The 21,808-nt window shown below is 37.1% G+C and overlaps 1 protein-coding gene across 1 annotated transcript in view; it reads right to left on the minus strand.

Moving 5' to 3' along the window:
* The window catches only part of SEC24A (SEC24 homolog A, COPII coat complex component), a 61,637-nt gene that overhangs the window by 8,393 nt on the left and 31,436 nt on the right, over window positions 1-21,808 (minus strand). Inside the window, exons 9-18 of the mRNA XM_008691597.2 lie at window positions 20,502-20,611; window positions 18,750-18,862; window positions 17,188-17,306; window positions 11,116-11,171; window positions 9,823-10,029; window positions 8,758-8,878; window positions 8,272-8,430; window positions 5,073-5,246; window positions 3,211-3,321; window positions 1,319-1,494 (exon numbers count right to left, since the gene is read on the minus strand). Coding sequence (XP_008689819.1) covers window positions 1,319-1,494; window positions 3,211-3,321; window positions 5,073-5,246; window positions 8,272-8,430; window positions 8,758-8,878; window positions 9,823-10,029; window positions 11,116-11,171; window positions 17,188-17,306; window positions 18,750-18,862; window positions 20,502-20,611 — 1,346 coding nt within the window. The remainder of the gene's footprint in view (window positions 1-1,318; window positions 1,495-3,210; window positions 3,322-5,072; window positions 5,247-8,271; window positions 8,431-8,757; window positions 8,879-9,822; window positions 10,030-11,115; window positions 11,172-17,187; window positions 17,307-18,749; window positions 18,863-20,501; window positions 20,612-21,808) is intronic.

The following is a 21,808-nucleotide window of genomic DNA, read 5'->3' on the forward strand; positions in this document are numbered from 1 at the left end:
ACCCATGACCTTGAGATCAAGAGTCAAGATCTTTTAAATTAGTACATTAATAGTCACTAAGAAAGAAGAAAGAATATTATGAGAAATGGAAGAAGGAAAGTTTATTTATTCATTCAATAACTATTTACTGAGAGGATATTATGTACTAAAAATTGTTCTAGGTGATGGGACAAAGCGGTAACTTTTCAAAAAAGATAAAAATCCTTGCCCTCATGGACAAAAAAATCCTAGTAAGGGAAAAGTAAATAATAAATTAGCAAAATACTGATATGTCAGTGTTAAATACTATGGAGAAAAATAAGGGAGGGAAGAGAAGTAAAGAATGTAGGTTAGGGTGGCTAGAGAATGTTGCACACTAAATGGGGAGATGAGGAAAGGCAGGCCTCAGTAAAAGGACAGCATTTAAGGAAAGACCTAAAGAGGGAAAAGCTCAGATTTTTAAATGTTAAAATTTAAGTATTTATTTAATTTCTGTGCATTTACATTATATTCAGAAGTGAAAATACATAAAGCCATCCTATTATGATGAGTGGTTGCCCTTCTCCCCTAGAAGAGACAACATACACCAGACAAGTCAATCCTGGAGTTCAGAAAAAGACACAAATTGACAAGATCAGAGTAGTTTTCATCAATTTTGGAATCTGGGATGCTCTCCCAGGTGATTTATTAACATGAGCTTTTTAATAAAATGTATAAGGAAAGGTACCCTAAGTATACAAGCTTGGACATTTTATTTTGGACACTAGCATAAAGCCTTCTCTACCTGCCAGCTGTAGGGGCAAAGGGCAGGCAAGGGAGACAAATAAGTAATAAATATCAAATAAAAAACTCTACAAGACCATAGAAGGAAAGGCAACTGCCAGATAACATTTGAGCTCAAACACAGGAATAGGAAAGTACAATGCAGGTCATGGAAACAGGTACACAAGTATGAGAGGGCATATCTAAGATTAAGTAGTAGTATGTGCCTGAAATACTAGAGACAGCAGGGAAAAGTCAAAAGAGTTTTATGTGTGACTTCTTGCATGAGCAATAAAATATACAGCTCTTGTTCTGGTAAACTTATCATCGACATCTCTGATAATGTCAGTGAGTACTTGGTGAACAGCTCTTACAAATAAGGCATATGCTTTAAATCACTATCTTGTAACTTCATCGGGTTACAAATTCCTTCAAGGTGCAAGTTAAGAGTCAAAGTCACTGTCCTCAGAAAACTTAAATGGCTTAAAGTAATACATACAGTGTTAGTGGTTCACAGGATAAAAATCTGGGCTATTGACATTTTCACTGTTTTAGTTCTTGGTTTTGATTCTCTTACCTGTTTAAGGAGAGCCAACACAAAGAGTGGAAAAAGCCGCAAAGAGAAAGGAACCATGAGTCCAGGCTGCTGGTTACTCAGGACTGAAGAACGATAAGCTGAAAGAGAGTCTATGACAGCATTCACCAGGGCATCCCGAGCGTCACTCAGACTGGCAGTCACAGACCTGTCAACAGCTAAAAGAGATGGAGGTAGGGACAAACAAGAGAAAAGAGAAGTTTAGCTACCCCACTGTTAAGGATAGAAGAGATGTAATTTTTTTTTATTATACAAATTCTCTCCAATTTATTACATACGTAAGGAGCCACGTAAAGCACTTAAAAGCACATGGTTTGAAGAATCAAACCAAACTCTCCTGAAATGGGTCTCGATTTCATAGCTGTATGACAATGTGGCAAGGAATCTAACCTTCATGAGCCTGTTTCCTTATCTGTAAAATGGGAAAACTGTATCTCGTTCGATCTAAGATGTTGTTAATTATAACCCACCATCTTATGTTATATACCACAGAGAAAGAAAAAACCCTGCAACTAAACACACATGCTTTCTTCACAGAGAATTTTATAATTATTGAAAGAGCTCTTAAGAGAGCTACTTACATGATTCTTATCACCTGTCATAGCACCATTTATAAACATTTCTGCACACTTGAAAAAAATTTTTCCAAAAAAAATTTTTAAAATACTAAAAGCACTATTATTGTTTTGAAGACTTCTCAAACTAGAACTAAACTCAATTCATGTGGTTTCAAAAATATGATCAATAAAGTGATGTTATTAATGGCTATAACCAAATTAGGCAGACGCTTAACGACTGTGCCACCCAGGCGCCCCGAAAAAATTTTAAAATCTACAAATACTGCCTGAAATATAGTTCTTGTTGATGATAAAGATAACAATGATCACATGAGTACTAAAAAGTATTAGTTCAAGAAAATATAAAGGTAGTGACCCTCAAATTCTTAGGTTGCAATCTTTAACTTTCAACAGCGTATGAGACTAAAATGGGGTTGGATTCTTTATCAGGCTTCATTAAAGGAATAAATTTCCCAATAGGAAATCCAAGATAATGAGTAATTATTCCTAATATAGACAGATCTGAGTGTGAAGCAAACGGACGCAACGGCGTCTTTCCTGAAGGAGGAAAAAAAAGCAAGAACCAAAATGATGTTAAGCTCTATATATTTGAAAAAGGACCAAAAAAACCTCATAGAGGCACCTATATCTGATATGGAAGTAAAGAGGTGAAGGTATCATTAAATTTTCTCCTAGCTCATGTGATCTGGCCAAGGCTGCAAACTTACCTGTGAGAGTAAACTGGTTTTTAATCCTGAATTCCAAGACTCCAAGTCTAAAGATCTTTACAGTTCAAAGTCTCTTGTAATCCAAGTTACAGAACTCATTAAAAAGCTACTAACCACTAGTATTGAACATTAAGTAAAATATAGTATTTAAGTCCATCGTAGGCCGATTATGAGATAGAAAGCAGCTTAGTAGCTGCGTAAGGCCAGTGAGGGAAGGAGACAGTAATAGGCCAGTAACTACTGACAGGCATGAGGTTCTTTTTGGGGGTGATGAAAATGATCTAAAATCAGATTGAGATGATGGCCACACAATTCTGTAAATATACTACAAACAGCAGGGTCGTATACTTAAAATGGGTTATGTGAAGTGGTATATAAATTTTATGCCAATAAAATTCTTAAAATTTTTTTTTTTAAATAAGGTTACCTACAACAGATCCTTTCATTCAAGTAGTTACTTAGGAGGCATATAGAAGATCTAAAACATTGAAACCTTTAAACCTACTTATTTAAAGGAAAATAAAACTATGTGGATTTTTCTAATGTTATTTTTTATGAAATATTTACAACGGCTGATAACAATTCTTACCCATATTGGCCAATAACCCTGATATTGCTTGAACATCAGCTCCAAGAAAGACTTCATTCAGAGTTGAAACTACAGGCAAACACAAAGTATGAACACGAATTCTTCTTTCACCTTTGGGGAAAAACACATAAATGATAGTAAGGCACAACCATATTAAAAAATTTATATTAAAGTCCCTTGGAAAAAATCACTTCTTTTCTATTTAGAATCAAAAAGGGTTATTCAGCATGCAGAAATAGTATCAAAACTTAAATGAATAAAACTCCAAAGTTTCTTATTTATTTATTTATTTTTTTTTAAAGATTTTATGTATTTATTTGAGAGAGAGAGTGAGAGAAAGAGAGATCATGAGCAGGGGAGAAGGGTAGAGGGAGAAGCAGATTCCCCCTAAGCAGGGAGCCCGATGCAGGACTCAATCCCAGGACCCTGGGATCGTGACCTAAGCCAAAGGCAGACACAACCAACTGAGCCACCCAGGTGTCCTCTTATTTTCTGACTACAAAATTCTTTTTGTTCGGGGCGTCTGAGTGGCTCAGTTGGTTAAGCATCTGCCCTGTGATCATGAGGCTCAGGGTTACGATGCCAGGGTCCTGTGATCAAGTCCCAGTTCAGTCTTCCTGCTCAGCAGGGAGTCTGCTTCTCCATCTCCCTCTGCCCCTCCCCACTACTTGTGCTCCCTCTCCATCTCTCAAATAAATAAAATTTTTTTAAAAATTCTTTTTGTTCAAGTTACTACTGAAAAGGGATCATAATCAAATGATGGTAACATGTTAGCTCAAAAATCTCTTTCCTGAACCTTTTGGTTACTTAATTTTTTTTACTAATACAAATTTTGAATTAATATACATAAATTATGACAACACTACTTCCACATGTGTTCTAAGAGTCTGTTTTGATATTTAAAGGACAAAGCAATTTTATACTTTTCTCTTTAATCACAGAAAAAAAATTTTTGAAGAAATCAATACAATATTTTCTCTTTAGTAATTACCCACAATAACACAAACCAATACAGAAACAAAAACTTTTTGATAACCATCAAATATCAAATATTATGTCAAACTTTTAAAAATTTCTAACCAGCAAGACTTCGAACACCAATGAAAAAGAACAAGTAAAAAAAACTAGAGATGATACTCATATTACAACCTGTACTGATACATGAAGACTGATGAAAGTGTACACATGAGGAGCTCATACAAATTACTTTTAAATACTTTTAAAAAGACAAAATAATATCTGCAAAAAAAGGGTAACACTGTTTAGAGTTTCTATTCTAGAAAAGAACAGTGAGAGCTAAAAGAAAACAGATACAATGATTAGTCTATCATACTGGCAACAAGAACTAAACATCCAGAGATGCGAGCGCGCGCGCGTGCGCGCACACGCACACGCACACACACACACACACACAATATCAGAGGCTGAAATGGAAAGGGCACTTGATGGGACCATGAACTGGTGAAATCTTTCAGAAAAGTAATCTGACAATACCAAAATTTTTCTGAACAGTCAGCCTGACACTAAATAGACTCTCAATAAATATCTGTTAAAAACAATGGCTAAGGAAAATAAATACAACACATCCTGGCTTTATCAGGAATAGCAACGAAGCTCTTAAAATGAGAAATACTCTTCTGGTTTAATGGAAATGAGTAACTCCAAAACAGAGGGCATTCATTATATATAAGACAAAGAATACATGACCAAATCAAAAAACTTACCTTTGCTGCAACACACTGTATTTATAGTTAACAATCTGGATTGTAAATTTAAAAATCTGTTAAAAGTGTAGATCTCATGTTATATGTCTTTGCCACAATAAAAACAAACAAACAAACAAACAAAAAAACCCAACTCACCTTTGCTGGATGTATACAAGAGTGCAGACTGAAAGGAAACCAACTGAGTGTCAGTAAGACTCTCTTCCACAGACATCTGTACTGCATACCCAGCATCTGGGTTTACATTAGGCAAAGACAGTAAGTCTGTTGACCGAACAAAGAAGTTCCCATGGAAAGTATGAATGGAAAGACCTAGAAGAGAAAACTTTATCAAAATGACTTATATACACCAATATACAGATATTTACACTTTATCCTTGTCATTTATCAGACTGGCAGAGAGTAAATTTAAAAGTTTAGATGTGGGGCGCCTGGATGTCTCAGTTAGTTAAGGGTCTGCCTTTGGATGAGGTCATGATCTCAGGGTCCTGGGATCAAACCCAACATCAGGCTCCCTGTTCAGTGAGAAGTCTGCTTCTCCCTCTCTGTGTGTGCTCTCTCTCTCTCGCTCTTGCTCTCTCCCAAATAAATAAATAAAACCTAAAAAAAAAAAAAAAGTTTAGATGTGAGGGGAACCTGGGTGGCTCAGTCGGTTAACCTCTTAATCTCAGCTCAGGTCTTGATCTGAGAGGTCTGAGTTCAAGCCCACTCCATGCTGGGAGTGCAGCCTAATTAAAAAAAAAGCTTATATGTGAAATTGTGATTCATAATAAGAAATATGTACTTGATCTTCACTCATTTACAGCACAGAACCCCTAAACTCTTAGGATTATTTAAGTGATGAAGTTCACAAAGCTGTCTTCTGCTATGCTGATGGAGTGACTTTGGTAAGCACCTATGTAACCAAAGGATGGGAGCTGGTTACCAGAGGTCCCAACCATGTAATTAGAAGGTTAGAAATTACAGGGGCGGGGCGCCTGGGTAGCGCAGTCGTTAAAGCGTCTGCCTTCGGCTCAGGGCGTGATCCCGGCGTGCCGGGATCGAGTCCCACATCGGGCTCCTCCGCTATGAGCCTGCTTCTTCCTTTCCCACTCCCCCTGCTGTGTTCCCTCTCTCACTGGCTGTCTCTCTGTCACATAAATAAATAAAATCTTTAAAAAAAAAAAAAAAAGAAATTACAGGGGCGCCTGGGTGGCTCAGTTGTTAAGTGTCTGCCTTCGGCTCAGGGCGTGATCCCAGAGTTCTGGGATCGAGCCCCATATCAGGCTCCTCTGCTGGGAGCCTGCTTCTTCCTCTCCCACTCCCCCTGCTTGTGTTCCCTCTCTCGCTGGCTGTCTCTCTCTCTGTCAAATAAATAAATAAAATAAAATCTTTAAAAAAAAAAAAAAAAGGTTAGAAATTACAGTCCAACCTGTCCCCCACCAACATCCTTCGGAGAGGGGAGAGGAACTGGAGGTTGAGTCAGTCATCAATGGCCAATAATTTAAGCAACCATGACTATGTAAAGAAGCCTTCATAAAAACCCAGTAGGATGGGGTCCTTTGGAAAGCTTTCAGATTGGTGAACACATGGAGATGTGGGGAGAGCGGAGCACTCAGAGAGAACATGAAAAATGCAGAAGCTCCATGCCCTTTCCCTTTCTCTATACCTTGCCTTATACATCTCTTTCATCTGACTTTTCCTGAGTTATATATTTTATGATAAACCAGTGATCTAGAAAGTAAAATGTTTCTCTGAGTTCTGTAAGCTGCTCTGTCAAATTAATTGAACCCAAAGAGGGGGTAGTAGGACCCTCCAATCTATAGCCAGCCAATCAAAGCACAAAAAGAAATAGAAACAGAAGACTACTGTGGTAACCAATTGGTTACGAGTGACACTGTTTGGAGATGTGGCAACCTTATAGGAGTGTTTGATACCTTACGTAAGATATTACAAAGGCTTTATTGTCCGCTGTTTTACTCAATCCTTTTTTTCTTTTTATTACAGTGACAGATAATAGAGAACTTCATTTGGCACATGGTTTGACCGATAGATCTCAACATCTCTTTAGTGGACAGGTCTGTGGATCCTTATCTTTTGATATCTTTTTTTTGGCTATTTCATATACTCTTTCCACTTCAGAAAAATGATTGCTTCACACCTCTAAAAGAACATTATTTTATTTTACTATATTTTATTTTTAAAGATTTTATTTATTTATTTGTCAGAGAGAGAGAGCACAAACAGGTGGAGCAGCAGGCAGAGGGAGAAGCAGGCAAACGTTTAACCAACTGAGCCACACAGGCGTCCCAGAACAACATTATTTTAACATCTAAATATAAGATTAGAACCAGGTTGATAATGTGAAGGAATAAAATATCAAGAATTATTTCCCACTTGCCTAGGAAAATAGTATCATTTAGCAGCTACAGGCATTTATCCTGAAAAACAAATTGGACGAAAGTATTCTAAAACTGTCACACTACTTTCAAAGCAACACCGAGGCAAGGTGTTGGAAGCAAGATAGACTAAGACTGAGAAGAACGCAAATTAAGACCTACGACTTCTAGAGATGAATGGTGGGGATGGCTGCACAACAATGAGAGTATACTTAATGCCATTCGACTGTATACTTAAAAATGGTTAAAGTGGTAAATCTGATGTTAAGTATATTTTACCACAATAAAAAATAACTTAAAAAAAAAAGACCTTTCACTACTACTGTCAATAAATGGAATAAAAATCCATGCTTATTTGGATGTAGGGGTGGAGGGAGATACGATTTTTTTAAAATGAGAGATCCAATTCACATACCATAAAAATCACACACACAAACTGAGGGTTTTACAGGGGAGGTGGGTGGGGGGGATGGTCTAGCCCGGTGATGGGTATCAAGGAGGGCACGTATTGCATGGAGCACTGGGTGTTATATGCAAACAATGAATCATGGAACACTACATCAAAAACTAATGATGTATTGTATGGTGACTAACATAAGATACATGCATACATACATCGCACACACAGCCTACAATTCAGTGGCTCTCAGTAATTCAAAATAGTCCCTATTTTCTTTTATAATGTTTCTTCTCTATTCTTCTTCTTTTTTTTTTAAGTAGGCTCCACACCCAACGTGGGGCTTGAACTCACAACCCTGAGATCAAGAGTTGCATGCTCCAGCGACTGAGCCAGCCAGGTACCTCTCTTCTCTATTCTTAATTTCATATTCCATCAGTGTAAGTAAAATATCTTAGAAGAGCAAACCTTATGAAATAAGACAAACTGAAAATGTATATTTACTTATATCAAAAGCAACACATCTATGTAAATGTGAAAAAAAAAAAAAAGTGCCCCCCACCTTTCGTGCACCGAATCCTCATGACTGCCTCAAAGCCAATCTTTCGAGTGAGGTATCTCTGTAGTTCCTTCTGTAATTTCTGTACTTGTACTGGGTTCTGCTGATGGTGGTAAGAAGGATAGTAATAGACACTACCTGCTGAATACCGAGAAATACAACCTGGAAGAAAACACACACTTTTTAAAAATTCTGCAATTAACAATTAGTGCTGAAAAAACTACTGGTGTTTGAATCAATCTTGCCTTAGCCTCCCAAATATTACCAAAAAAGAGTATTTCATCTCTTTAAATAGTACTATAAAAATGTCTCTATTGTAAATGTTTAGAAATCTATAAATGCTTAGAGAAGACCAAAAGGTTTATAATAGACTGATTAACTCTGCCAAAGGAATAAAAATTCCTTCACTTTGTCCTCTATTTAGAATATCATCATATAAATTCCATTTTCACATTCACTTGAGAAAAATAATCATGAGGAAGAACTCACCCAGAGAAGCCAAGTCAGAATACTGTCCACTGAGAAGGAATAAGTCCACAGCTACCTGCTGACCAGAACAATCCAAGGCTAATTTCTTATAAAAGTCAGTGGATGGTGTCAAGTGAATTTCCTATTAATAATAAATTACATAAAGAAAAAAATTTTAATTATTAAATTATCATAAAATTTAAAAACCTATCTGTATATACCAAGATGTTAATAATTAATTATCCTTGGGCATTCTAAAAATCCTTTCTTTTTGGTTCTTCGTTTTCTCAATAAAAAAACATGTACTGCTTAAAAATAAATACATCTATTATGCTAATTTCAATAATCTATTAAATGCTTAGATTGCTGGAAACCATTCTGAACAATTCATGTGTAATATCTATATAGTCCTTTGAACTATTCTAAGAAGCAGGTACTATCATTATTTTCACATTATAAATAAACATAAGGAAACAGAGGGCAAAGAAATTAACTCTTTAAGCTTGTACATCTATAAAGCACACCTGGGTGGCTCAGTTGGTTAAGCATCTGCCTTTGGCTTAGGTCATGATCCCAAGGTCCCGGGATCAAGCCCCACAGTGGGCTCCCTGCTCAGCAGAGAGCCTGTTTCTCCCTCTGCCTGCTGCTCCCCCTGCTTGTGCTCTCTCTGACAGATAGATAAAATCTTTAAAGAAATAATAATAATAAAAATAATAAAATAAAACAAAAAGCAGAATTTAGGCAGACTGACCCCAGGACTAACACCATCATCATTACAGTATACAGCAACACTCATCATCTTTTGAAAAATACGTGTCTCAAACTAGGTTTATATAAACTAATTGCTCAAAAGCAATCCACAGCAGTCAAGATGGCAGACTACTTTTTAGTGGTCATCAACATTCTACTATGTTCCTAACAGGCATATTCTTTAGACTGCCAGACTTTCTCATCAAAGGCTTTGTCTATTTCCTTATACTCCCTCCTCTCCACAACTGAAAAATAAATGAAAAATAGGCTTTGTGGTCAAAGGAACAGAGCAGAGCACCAGCATAAATGGTAATATACATGTGATGACTTTCTAACCTTAGCAGATGACCTATGGTTGGGCTCCTCTCGTGGTCTCAGGGCTCCCACTCCAAGAGTAGGAAGTTGTGTTTGAAAGACGGACATTCGACCACCAGTTGGAGACATCAGCTTAAAGGCAGCCTGAAGTGCAGGACCCAAGGCACTCTGGGTTTCCAGGGTCTTGGTGAACATTTGTGGTAAAGTCTTCAGTAAATCTTGAACAAGCTTGTAAAATAAAGCAAGAAAACTCAAAGATGTTAACAATTACAAACTTCTTCCACAAAAAGTCAGTAACTAATACAGTAGACAAGACACTGAATCATGATGATGGTCAGAGAATCTACAGACAGTACAGTAAACAATGAAGTTGGTCAAATGACAAGAAAGCCATTTTAAGTCAACATTATAAATTGGCAAGCAAGACAAATCAAAATTGGGGCCTTACAGTTCTTACACATGCAGTAGTCCAGCAAGACTATAAGTCCAAAATGTATCCAAAAGAACCATCAGTTTAGATCTCATTTCTTTGAATGCCATCAAACATGGCCTTCTCAATCACCTCTACACACTTTATTCTCTTCAGTTCCAAAGTGATTTAACTCTTCCCTATTGAAAAGTCTAAGATAGCCAGTAAATTTGCCAACTAGTAAGACCACTACAAAAGAAAAACAAAATGGAAAACAACTACCTATTCAGGTTAGGTTGTACAAATAAAGAGAGTTAAAGGGTAAAAAAGTACTTCACACTATGGTGAAGTCACTGTTGCCAACAGCTGAGACCATAGACTTGCTAGTTAAAATGTTACCCCTACGGCATATATGCATGTACAGGGTAGACAACATCCCCCCTTCAGACACATTCTGTTCACCTCTCACTGTATTATGTCATGGCAATTTCCAGGCAGGTAATAAGTTTCTTCTGAACTGACCCCAATGACACTCTGTGAATCAGAAAAGCAAAGGGCACTGAAAGCAGCCTAGCTAAAGTGCTTCTATGTAGTGACCAGAAGCTTATCTGAGCAACCCTCCCAATATCCCAAATGGTGGCAAGGCAGGTTTCCTACAGGTTTTCCTTTACAAAACAGGCTTATCTTCTACCCTATTAGAAGTATCTTGCTACATTAGACTTAAAAGCCATCGGTTCAAGGGTAAACTCAAGATCTATTCATCTGATGAATTTTAACTAACAGCAAATATAAAATGTTACACATCTTAGAAATGCCTCATAAAGAAACAAAACTTAAAGTTCATTTTGAAAATACATTCCTTCAATATTTCAAAAAAATGTGTCAGGTAAGAAAATGTAACTTACCTCTTTACTTTCATTTAAATTTACTAATAAGTTCTCTGGCATAGGTATAAAAACATCTGAAAAAAGAAATAAATATTTCTTTTAAAAAGAATTTAATTGTTAAAGATGCTCCAAACACTTAACACTGATGTAAGTAACCACCCCCAGGGGCGCCTGGGTGGCTCAGTTGGTTAAGCGTCTGCCTTCGGCTCAGGTCAGGATCCCAGGGTCCTGGGATTGAGTCCTCAGCAGGAAGTCTGCTTCTCCTTCTGTCTGCCGCTTCCCCTGTGTGTGTTCTTTCTCTCTCTCACAAATAAATAAAATCTTTAAAAAAATAAAAATTAACAACCCCCATAATTTAAAGAAAAGCGACCTCCTCTATTAGACATAGCACTATCTACCTATGTTCAAAAAGCCACCAACGGAGCATAGATTTAGGTATTTATTGCCACTTATCTGTTACCATGTAAAACGTAAATAGCCTCCTAACTAGAAAATATTGATCTGTAAGCACTCAGTACAGGTCTGCACAAGTGCTCTGCTTCTTAAGTTAAAGACAACAGTTTAGAATCCTACTTTACATTCTTGCTTATTAGCCCTCAAAACCAGTTAGCTTGGCATTAAAAAAAAAGTTAACTAAGATGACACATAAGAATCCTATGTCTTTACGAAGAAGTAATATAGCCCAACAACAGCTCTGTCATTCAAAAAGCACATACTGTCGCATAAAGAATGTCCCCACTAGAGCCTATATTTATGGAACTACAAAATCAAGTAAATCAGAAGGTATTGCTAACTGACCACTTCAGATGAGCTCCTCAGGATTCAAATTTATTCTTACTTAGGAATTAAATTATCTTCCTTTAAAAGGAAGCAAACTGTGGGTGGTAGTGAAGGACTACAAGAAGTCTTACTTTCTACATTATGGTACTGTTTTTTGGTTTTTTTTTTTAAAGGCTCATTATAGGGGCGCCTCGGTGGCACAGTCATTAAGCATCTGCCTTCGGCTCAGGGCGTGATCCCAGGGTCCTGGGACAGAGCCCCACATCAGGCTCCTCTGCTAGGAGCCTGCTTCTTCCTCTCCCACTCCCCTTGCTTGTGTTCCCTCTCTCGCTGGCTGTCTCTGTCAAATAAATAAATAAAATCTTTAAAAATAAATAAATAAAGGCTCTTTATAACGCTTGTAAAACAAATACCAAAAAATTATTTGTAACATTATGTATTTACTTTAGCTGTCACCTAAAAATTCTACAGTTGGGGCACCTGGGTGGCTCAGTTGGTCAAGCATCCGCCTTTGGCTCAGGTCATGATCTCTCTGGGTCCTGGGATTGAGCCCCATATCAGGCTTTCTACTCAGCAGGGAGTATGCTTCTCTCTCTCTCTCTCTCTCTTCCCCTCTTTCTTTCCCCTCCCCATCTCTCTCTCTTTCTCAAATAAATAAAATCTTTAAAAAAAAATTCTACAGCAGACTGTTTAGATTTTCTTCTCTTTTTGCTTTAAAAATAAAGAACGTTGTGGGGTGCCTGGGTGGCACAGTCTGTTAGGCGTCTGACTCTTGGTTTCCGCTCAGGTCGTGACCTCAAGCCCCATGTTGGGCTCCACGCTTAGCATGAAAGCTGCCTAAGACTCTCTCTCTCCCTCCCTCTCCCTCTGCCCCTCCCCCCCCACATGCTCTCTAGCTCTCTCTCAAATAAATAAATCTTTTAAAAATTAAATTTTAAAAATGTTTAATAGAAGTTTTGTTGAGGGGCGCCTGGGTGGCACAGCGGTTAAGCGTCTGCCTTCGGCTCAGGGCGTGATCCCGGCATTATGGGATCGAGCCCCACATCAGGCTCCTCTGCTATGAGCCTGCTTCTTCCTCTCCCACTCCCCCTGCTTGTGTTCCCTCTCTCGCTGGCTGTCTCTATCTCTGTCAAATAAATAAATAAAATCTTAAAAAAAAAAAAAAAGTTTTGTTGAGATATAATTCACATATCATAGAATTCACCCTTGTAGAAGATAACAATTCAGTAATTTTTTTAATATATTCATAGAATTGCACAGCCATCACCACTAATTCCAGATCCTTCTCATTATCCCAAAAAGAAACCCCACGTGAATTAACAGTCATTCTTCATGTCCCTGCCAACTCCCAAAGCACTAGGCAACCACCAGTCTGTCTCTGGATTTCCCTATCCTGGACATAACGTATTTTTAAAAATATTTATTTATTTTAGAGAGAGAGCACACATGATAGGGGTGAGTGGTGAGGGGCAGAGGGAGAGGAGGAGTCAGAGAATCCCAAGCAGACTCCATGCCCAGCGTGATCCGAGACGAAACCAACAGTCCAACGCCTAAACGAATCTTCATTTTAGCTCAGAATATGGTCCCAGGGTCATACCTTGGGGTCATGAGATCAAGCCCCATATCACACTCTGCACTCAGTGGGGCGTCTGCTTGGGATTCTTTCTCCCTCGGCCCCTCCTCCCACACCCATCCCCCACACCTCATGTGTGCACACAAACACTTACTCTCTAAAATAAATAGATAACATCTTAAAATAAAAGTAGAGTCATGGAATGAGGTACTTTGTGACTGGCTTCTGACACTCATCACAGTGTTTTCAAGATTCACTCATGTTGCAGTACCTATCAGTACTTTATTCTTTTTTGTTGACAAATAATATTTCATTGTATGGATACACTTTTTGTTTATCCATTCATCAAATAATGGGCATTAGGGTTGTTTCCACTTGTTGGCCATATTTTATGAACATCCATGTGCATATTTTCTTACTTTTCCTTAGTATATACATATTGAATAGAATTGCTGGGTCATATGGTAACTCTATGTTTAACTTTTGGAGCAAGTGGCAGACTGTTTTCCATAGTGGCTGTAAAACTTTCCATTCCAACTAGCAGTGTATAAGAGTTCCAATTTCTCCACTTTCTTGAAAATACTTTACTTGTTACTGTCTTTTTTTTAACCCCCACTATGTGACACCCAGCAAGGGACACTCCATCTATCAGCTTATGTATAAAACTGAGAGGCTGGACCTTATCAGTGAATTCACAATTGGCCCATTCTCAGAATCACCTGTTCAGCGATTTTATTTCATGCAAAGTAAGTATCTGTGTGAACAGGTTAGGGAATGAATGAATAACTTGGCTGGTATGTTGTGAGATTTAAAACAACCAAGACAGAAGGGGGCTCTCCTCGACTACTGCCCTTTAAAGAGATATAGTGAATCCTCACTATTTGTGGATTCTATATTTGCCAATTTGCATACTTACTAGAATTTATTTATTTATTTGACAGAGAGAGAAAGAGAGAACACAAGCAGGGGGAGTGGGTGAGGGAGAAGCAGCCTCCCCTCTGAGCAGGAAGCCCAGTGCAGGATATCCCATCACCCTGGGATCATGACCTGAGCTGAAGGCAGACACCTAACCAAGTGAGCCACCCAGGCGCCTCTACTCACTAAAATTTACTTGTAACCCCAAAATCAATACTCATGCTGCTTCTATGGACATTCATAGACATGCTCAGAGCAGCAAAACAATTTGAGTTTTGGATCTGAGAATATTCTAACTAGTCTCATTGTGGTTTTCATTTGTATTTCCTTGATAACTTATGATATGGAGCATCTTTTCAGTGCTTATCAGCCAACTGTTTATAGAAAATACTGAATACTGTGTATTGAATAGAGAGACAGGTCTCTTCAAATCATTTACCCACTTTTTAATTAAATTGTCTTTTTCTTGTTTTGTTGTAGAAGTTCTTTATATAATTTAATGAACTCTTACATTTTTAAAAAAGATTTTATTTACTGGGGTGCCTGGGTGGCTCAGTTGGTTAAGTGTCTGCCTTCGGCTCAGGTCATGATCTCAGAGACCCAGGATAGAGCCCCACACTGAGCCCCATTCAGTGGGGAATTTGCTTCTCCCTTTGCCCCTCACCCTGCTTGTGCTCTCTCTCTCTTCTCTCTCTCAAATAAATAAAATAAAATAAAAGATTTTATATATTTACTTGACAGAGATAGAGCACAAGCAGGAGGAGAGACAGGGAGAGGGAGAAGCAGGCTCCCTACTGAGCAAGGAGCCCAATGCAGGGCTCAATCCCTGAGCCAAAGGCAGTTCAACTGACTGAACCACCCAGGTACCTCTAGATATAAATTCCTGATCAGATACATGATTTGCAAATATTTTCTCTCGTTCTGTCAGTTGTCTTTTTACATTCTTGATGTGATGCACAAAAGTTTTTAATTTTGGGGGCACCTGGGTGGCTCAGTTGGTTAAGTGGCCAACTCTTGATTTAGGCGCTGTCATGATCTCAGGGTCGTGAAACTGAGCCCCATGTCGGGCTCCGCGCTCAGTGGAGAGTCAGCTTGAGATTCTCTCCCTGCCCTCTGACCCTCCCCCACTTGTGTGCTCTCTTTTTAAAATAAATACATCTTTTTAAAAAATTATATTTTAATTTTGAAGAAACCAAATGTATCTATTTTCCTTTTTTTTTTTTTTTTAAGTAATCTCTACACCCAACATGGGGCTCAAATTCATGACCCTGAGATCAAGAGTCAGATGCTCCTCAGGGCACCTGCGTGGCTCAGTTGTTAAGCTCCTGCCTTTGGCTCAGGGCGTGATCCCGGGGTCCTGGGATTGAGCTCTGCATCGGGCTCCCTGCTCCACTGGGAGCCTGCTTCTCCCTCTCCCACTCCCCCTGCTTGTGTTCCCTCTCTTGCTCACTGTGTCTCTCTCTGTCAAATAAATAAATAAAATCTTTAAAAAAAAAAAAGTCAGATGCTCCAACAACTGAGCCAGCCAGGTGCAGCTATTTTTTATTTTGCTGTTTGCGCTTTTGGTGTTGTATCTGAGAAATCTCAGCCTAATCCAAGGTCACAGAGATTTACTTCTGCTTTCTTCTAACAGTTTTAATCTCACACTCCAGTCTATGATCCATTTTGAGTTAATTTTTCTTAACTGTGGTAAAGTATACATAATACAGAAAATTTGTCACCTTAACCATTTATTTTTCAGTTTGTTTGTTTATTTTTAAGTAAGCTCTATGCCCAATGTGGGGCTTGAGCCCTAAACACCTCCCCTCTTTATATATATATATATATATATATATATATATATATATATATATATATATATATATATATATATATTTTTTTTTTAAGATTTTTAAATCTTTTTTTTTTTAAAAAGGCGCTCCCTCTCTCCTTTTCAATATGCTTTAAGGTAAGGGTCCAACTTCATTCTTTTGCATATTTACCTTTCCCAGAACCATTTGTTGAAAAGACTGTCTTCTCCCCATTGAATAGTCTTGGTATCCTTGTCAAAAACCAGTTCAGCACAGGGATGCATGGGTGGCTCAGTCAGTTAAGCGTCCAACTCTTGATTTCAGCTCAGGTCATGATCTCAGGGTTGTGGGATCGAGCCCCATGTCAGGCCCCACACTAGGCGTGGAGACTGCTTGAGATTCTCTCTCTCCCCCTCTGCACTCCCCACCCCTGGACTTATGCCTGCACTCTTCCTCCCTCCCTCTTAAAAAAAAAAAAAAATCAGGGGCCCCTGGATGGCTCAGTCAGTTAAGCAACCAACCCTTCGACTCAGGTCATGATCCCGGGGTCCTGGGATTGAGCCCCACGTTGCACTCTCTGTTCAGTGGGGAGCCTGCTTCTCCCTCTCCCTCCTGCTCTGCCTACTTGTGCTCTGTCAAATAAATAAATAAAATCTTTAAAAAAAAAATCAGTTCAGCATATATGTGAGGGTTCATTCCTGGGCCCTCTATTCTATTCCATTACTCTTCTATGTCTCTCTTCAAATACTTTTTGAATGAATGAATGAGAAGGGAAAAAGAAACCTACATTTAATCTGAGTTTGAACATTAACTTGTTTTTGTTGCCTCAAAATTCACTTTACCTCCATTACTGTTTTCTCTTCTGTAAAAATGAGGGATTAATAAAGAACTCTTACAATTCCAATACGCTCATGATTTTATACTCAAGGTCTTTTTCCTCAATATAGTAGTCATATATACACCATACATATATACATAATGTCAAATATAACTCCTAAGGCATTTCAATAATTTTAAGTATATATTATATACCTTCAATATCTGAAACGATTAGCATCTGAGGTTGAGAGAGACCTTCTTGAAGACTATAGAAGTGGATTGTACTATCAAATGTAATGAAGCCAATTTTCGTCCTAGTGTTGCCAGGAAGCCTACAAACAAATTCAGAAAAGTATTGCATCAAGTTTTTCCATATACATACATATATAAAAATACCTGCGAAGAGTTAACATATAAAGAACTACTCCTGTATTATGGAAATTATCCCCAAATAAATGCTTAATCTGCCCAATGTTTAATTAGCATGAAAACAGACCCTACTCGAAGTGAAAACATTATGCATAAACCAATCAACAAGACACTGCAATAATACAGCAATCCAAAACTCACTACACCTATATAAAGTTACATAAATCACATGGGAAGTGGTATATAAAAAAATACTTGAAAGTATATACAAACCTTTTCATGTTGTTATAGTGAACTTTGTAGATGATTTTAATTTAACAAAAACAGCTCAAAAAATTACCATTTAGCAACTCTAAAATACAATATATGTGTGTATAAGTATGTTTGAGCCCAACATAGGGCTTGAACTTACGACCCTGAGATCAACAGCTGAGCTGAGATCAAGAGTTGGACACTTAACCAACTGAGCCACCCATGTGCCCCTAAAATATAAAATAAATTAAGGTACTGCACATCTTTTAAAAAGTTTACCCAAACCTCTTCTTACATTGTTCAACTTAAGAGCAGCAAAAGTATTTGTCTTAAAGAACTTAAATATGTGGACCTACAGTTTCTTAAGGAGAGAGACTAGTTTTCATTTTTGTTGTTCATTAAAATACAAATGCTGGCAAGAACAAGGAGGATCCTTTCTCCGAGGTGAGGGACTTAGCCCATTTCTGATAAGATCTGGTCCTTCACATTCTTCCATACCACACAAGAGCACTATATTTCATTACACTGAAAAGTCATACTAGCTTTTATAAGTTATACTAAGTATCTAAGAACCATTTAAAGTACAGATATTTTAAGAGACTTAATAGATACGAAAACTCAATGCAACATGTACACACTGTTTGGATTCTTATTTCAACAAACCTACATTAAAGACATTTCTGACACACCAAAACCAAAAATTGAACCAGGTATAAAATCATATTATGGAATTACTGCTAATTTTGTTTGGCGTGAGACCTGTATCTTAGGGTTAAAAATGACTGCAATTATTTATAGGTAAGAAGATATGCTGACTGAGATTTGAGTGAAAATACTCAAGGGGAAAACAAGTGTTTGTGTATGGGAGGAATTAGATGAAACAAGAACAGATGAACACTAAAAATGTTGAAATTGAGGGATGGGTACTCGGAAGTTCCTACATTCTTTCTACTTACTCCATATTTGAAATTTTTCCATAATGAAAAGTTAAAATAAATTTATGTTTCTCAGAGAGAGTGAGGCCTGAAACTAAGAAACCAATTTAAATGGACATTTAGAACATAATTATATATAGCATTTTTTGTATTTTGAAACTACTTACTCGTTTTGCAAACACTACCAGTTTCAAATTCAAGCTGAATTAAGATACTTACAAATCCAGATTGTCCAACAAACTCTGGCAAACTGAATTCAAGTATCCAGTTTCAACTGCATTGTGAGATACATCAAATACAAAGAGGTACACTGGAGGTTGAGGTGGTCGTAACTGAAGAAAAGACATTAAAGACATTTAACAGGATTAAATCTAAACCTACCATCTGTCCAATCCACCGAAAACATAACAATAAACATTATTTACAGATTAAATGGAGACTACTAATAAATAATAATGGGTTAAGAAAATAATATAGAAATAATAGGAGTTTTAAAAATATGCAAAACTATATTATATTGTTTTCAGATGCAAAGTTAGAAAAAGAAAAATGAAGATGTGATTGCCCTAAGTCAGAACAGTTTTTCTCTAGGACAAGGAGAGAAAACATAGTCAGAGGGCTTCTGGGAGTACTGGCAGTCTTCAATTTCTGACGGGCATGGTGCTAACACAGGCGTTTATAATTATTTGGTAACTTACACATTTATGTTTTATAGACTTTTCCATATGCACACTATATTTCACAATTTAGGGAAATTACAATTGTGAAAGTGACAAATCAAGTTAGCCTGAGCTGGTTCCTTAACCAACGCATTTTAGTCAAGATCCATAAAAATGTACAACTATATTTTATAATTCCAAACTCAAAGATTTGCCCTCAATTCAATAAAAAGCATCAAATAACCATGTTGAGAACTGGGCATGTAGTGTACTAATTTTTTTTTTTTTTTGAGTGTACTAACTTTTATATTTTTTGCATAGACCACTTGCCAAATTCATAGCATCTGTCACCAAAGAGATAAGCAAAGAAGGAGCAAAACATCTCACAACACGCAAGTTTACAGATTTAAAGGAAGTCAGTTTTGCAAAACCTGGAAGATAAAAGACACCCCAGGAGGCCAATACAAAAGAACAAATGCTACTTCTGATTTTTTGGCTTTAATTTAACAAAGAGACAGCTACACTAGGGAAAACTATTACCTACCATTTAAGTGTCACAAAACTGTTTTCTACACTGAACTTTTCTGAGGTGAAAAGAAAATGAACCCTCATAATTTCTATTTCCCATTGCTGCCCAGAAAGAAATTACCCCACAAAAACATGAAAAGGTAAAATAAAATATAAAAAGTTGATGTTAAGTCTTATCTTCATATTCCCTTTATTTAGAGGCAATTACGGCACGGTGAAAGAGTAACCAAATCAAAAGGCACAGACTTTTATGCAAGGTCTCCCACTTACTTAAAAGATATTTGGCAAGTCACTTAACCTAAGTCTGTTTTCACATCTGTAAAACAGGATTAACAGCATTCACCTAGCTTAATTCAGACAGTTGTTTGTGATGATCAAAAATATTTAAGTGCTTTGTAAAATGTAAAGTGCTAATGAAATGTTAGGCATAATTATTATTTTAAAAATGCAAGACCTCAGATACTCATACAAGGGTGTAATAGTACTTGCAAGAGAATGTTTATCACAGCATTATTAGAAGAAGAAAACTGGAATGTGACTTAAAAGTAAATATGATCCTGGTATTACAATGCAAATTTCTGGATTGATGCACAAGAAACATAGGTGAAATTTTACATATACTTTTACTTTTCAGATTTACCCTTACATACTAATTAACTACATTTATAATGAACAAGTTTAACTTATAAAATTTAAAAACATAAAATTTTGTTAAAGGATGCTACAATGTTTTATTTAAAGCGTAGAGTTAAATAAATACGCTACATAAAAAATGAAAGCTTACCATGTATTCTGAAGGAGCCATAAACTCAATAGTAGCATTTTGAACTTCAGGTCTTCTGTGAGGTTCTCCGTAGACTCTAGTCAAAGGGTTGTACATGAATTCCTCAGGAACTATAAGTCAACAACATACAATGATAAAATGAAAGGATTAAGTTTGATATATCTTGCATTTAGCTGTTTTCTAATTTTGAGGATTTATAGATAAGCCAATATAGACTAAATATTGAAGAATAAATATACTTTGTTTGAGTTCAAGTTTTCCCACACTCAATGGCACTAAGTATGTCTTGCTTTTACAGCCACAATCACAGCGATTTTACTCTTCCTACTTTCTAATATACTCTTTGTCTTAATTCTTGCTGAAGTGCTTTCCCTAAAACAGCTTGAAAGGACGATAAAAATTCATTAAATACCAATTATTATCTTAAATGTGAGACTAAATTTTGTCTTAAATTTCATTATGGTACACAAATATTAACATTTGCCACAAAATGTACAGACTCTGGCTGCCCCTATAAAGCTATGGTAAAAATACTTTACAAGCTAAAGCTAAAAGCCTAATCGTTCAGTGACTTCCATTAATTAATGAGGCCTTTATGGAACATCAGCTACCCACCACTTGTAATACACTAGTGCTCAAAGAGTATTTTCTAAATTATCATTGCACCTGTCTTCCTATTAACTGTTTAGAAATTCAAAATCCTGGGGCGCCTGGGTGGCTCAGTCGTTAAGCGTCTGCCTTCGGCTCAGGGCGTGATCCTGGCATTCTGGGATCGAGCCCCAGATCAGGCTCCTCTGCTGGGGCCTGCTTCTTCCTCTCCCTCTCCCCCTGCTTGTGTTCCCTCTCACGCTGGCTGGCTCTCTCTCTCTTTCAAATAAATAAATAAAATCTTAAAAAAAAAAAAAAAAAAGAAATTCAAAATCCTCCATATGTTAAAGAGTAAGCCATAGTTCATGAAATGGTCTGGGCTGCATACTAAAGCGACTTCTACCTTTATTATAATTTTGTTTCACATACTGAAGCATATATACATAAGATTTTGAAGGCATACAAAACACTATACGTACATTTTCTAAATTATTAGAGTAAAAATTATGTTCTTACTCCATGCTCACTCTACTTGTAAAAAAAACGTTAAGAATGGTTTTTAAAAATCTCTTAAATTCTCTATTTCCCAATGCTTGATGAAATTTCCTTTCAAACACAGACCCAGTTTTCTTTTTTTTTTTTTTAATTTTTTTAAGTAAGCTCTATGTTCAACGTGGGGCTTGAACTCACTAACCCCAAAATAAGAGTCACATGCTCCA

The sequence above is a fragment of the Ursus maritimus genome, unplaced genomic scaffold, assembly GCF_017311325.1.
Source record: "Ursus maritimus isolate PB19 unplaced genomic scaffold, ASM1731132v1 scaffold_5, whole genome shotgun sequence".
Classification (NCBI taxonomy): Eukaryota; Metazoa; Chordata; class Mammalia; order Carnivora; family Ursidae; genus Ursus; species Ursus maritimus.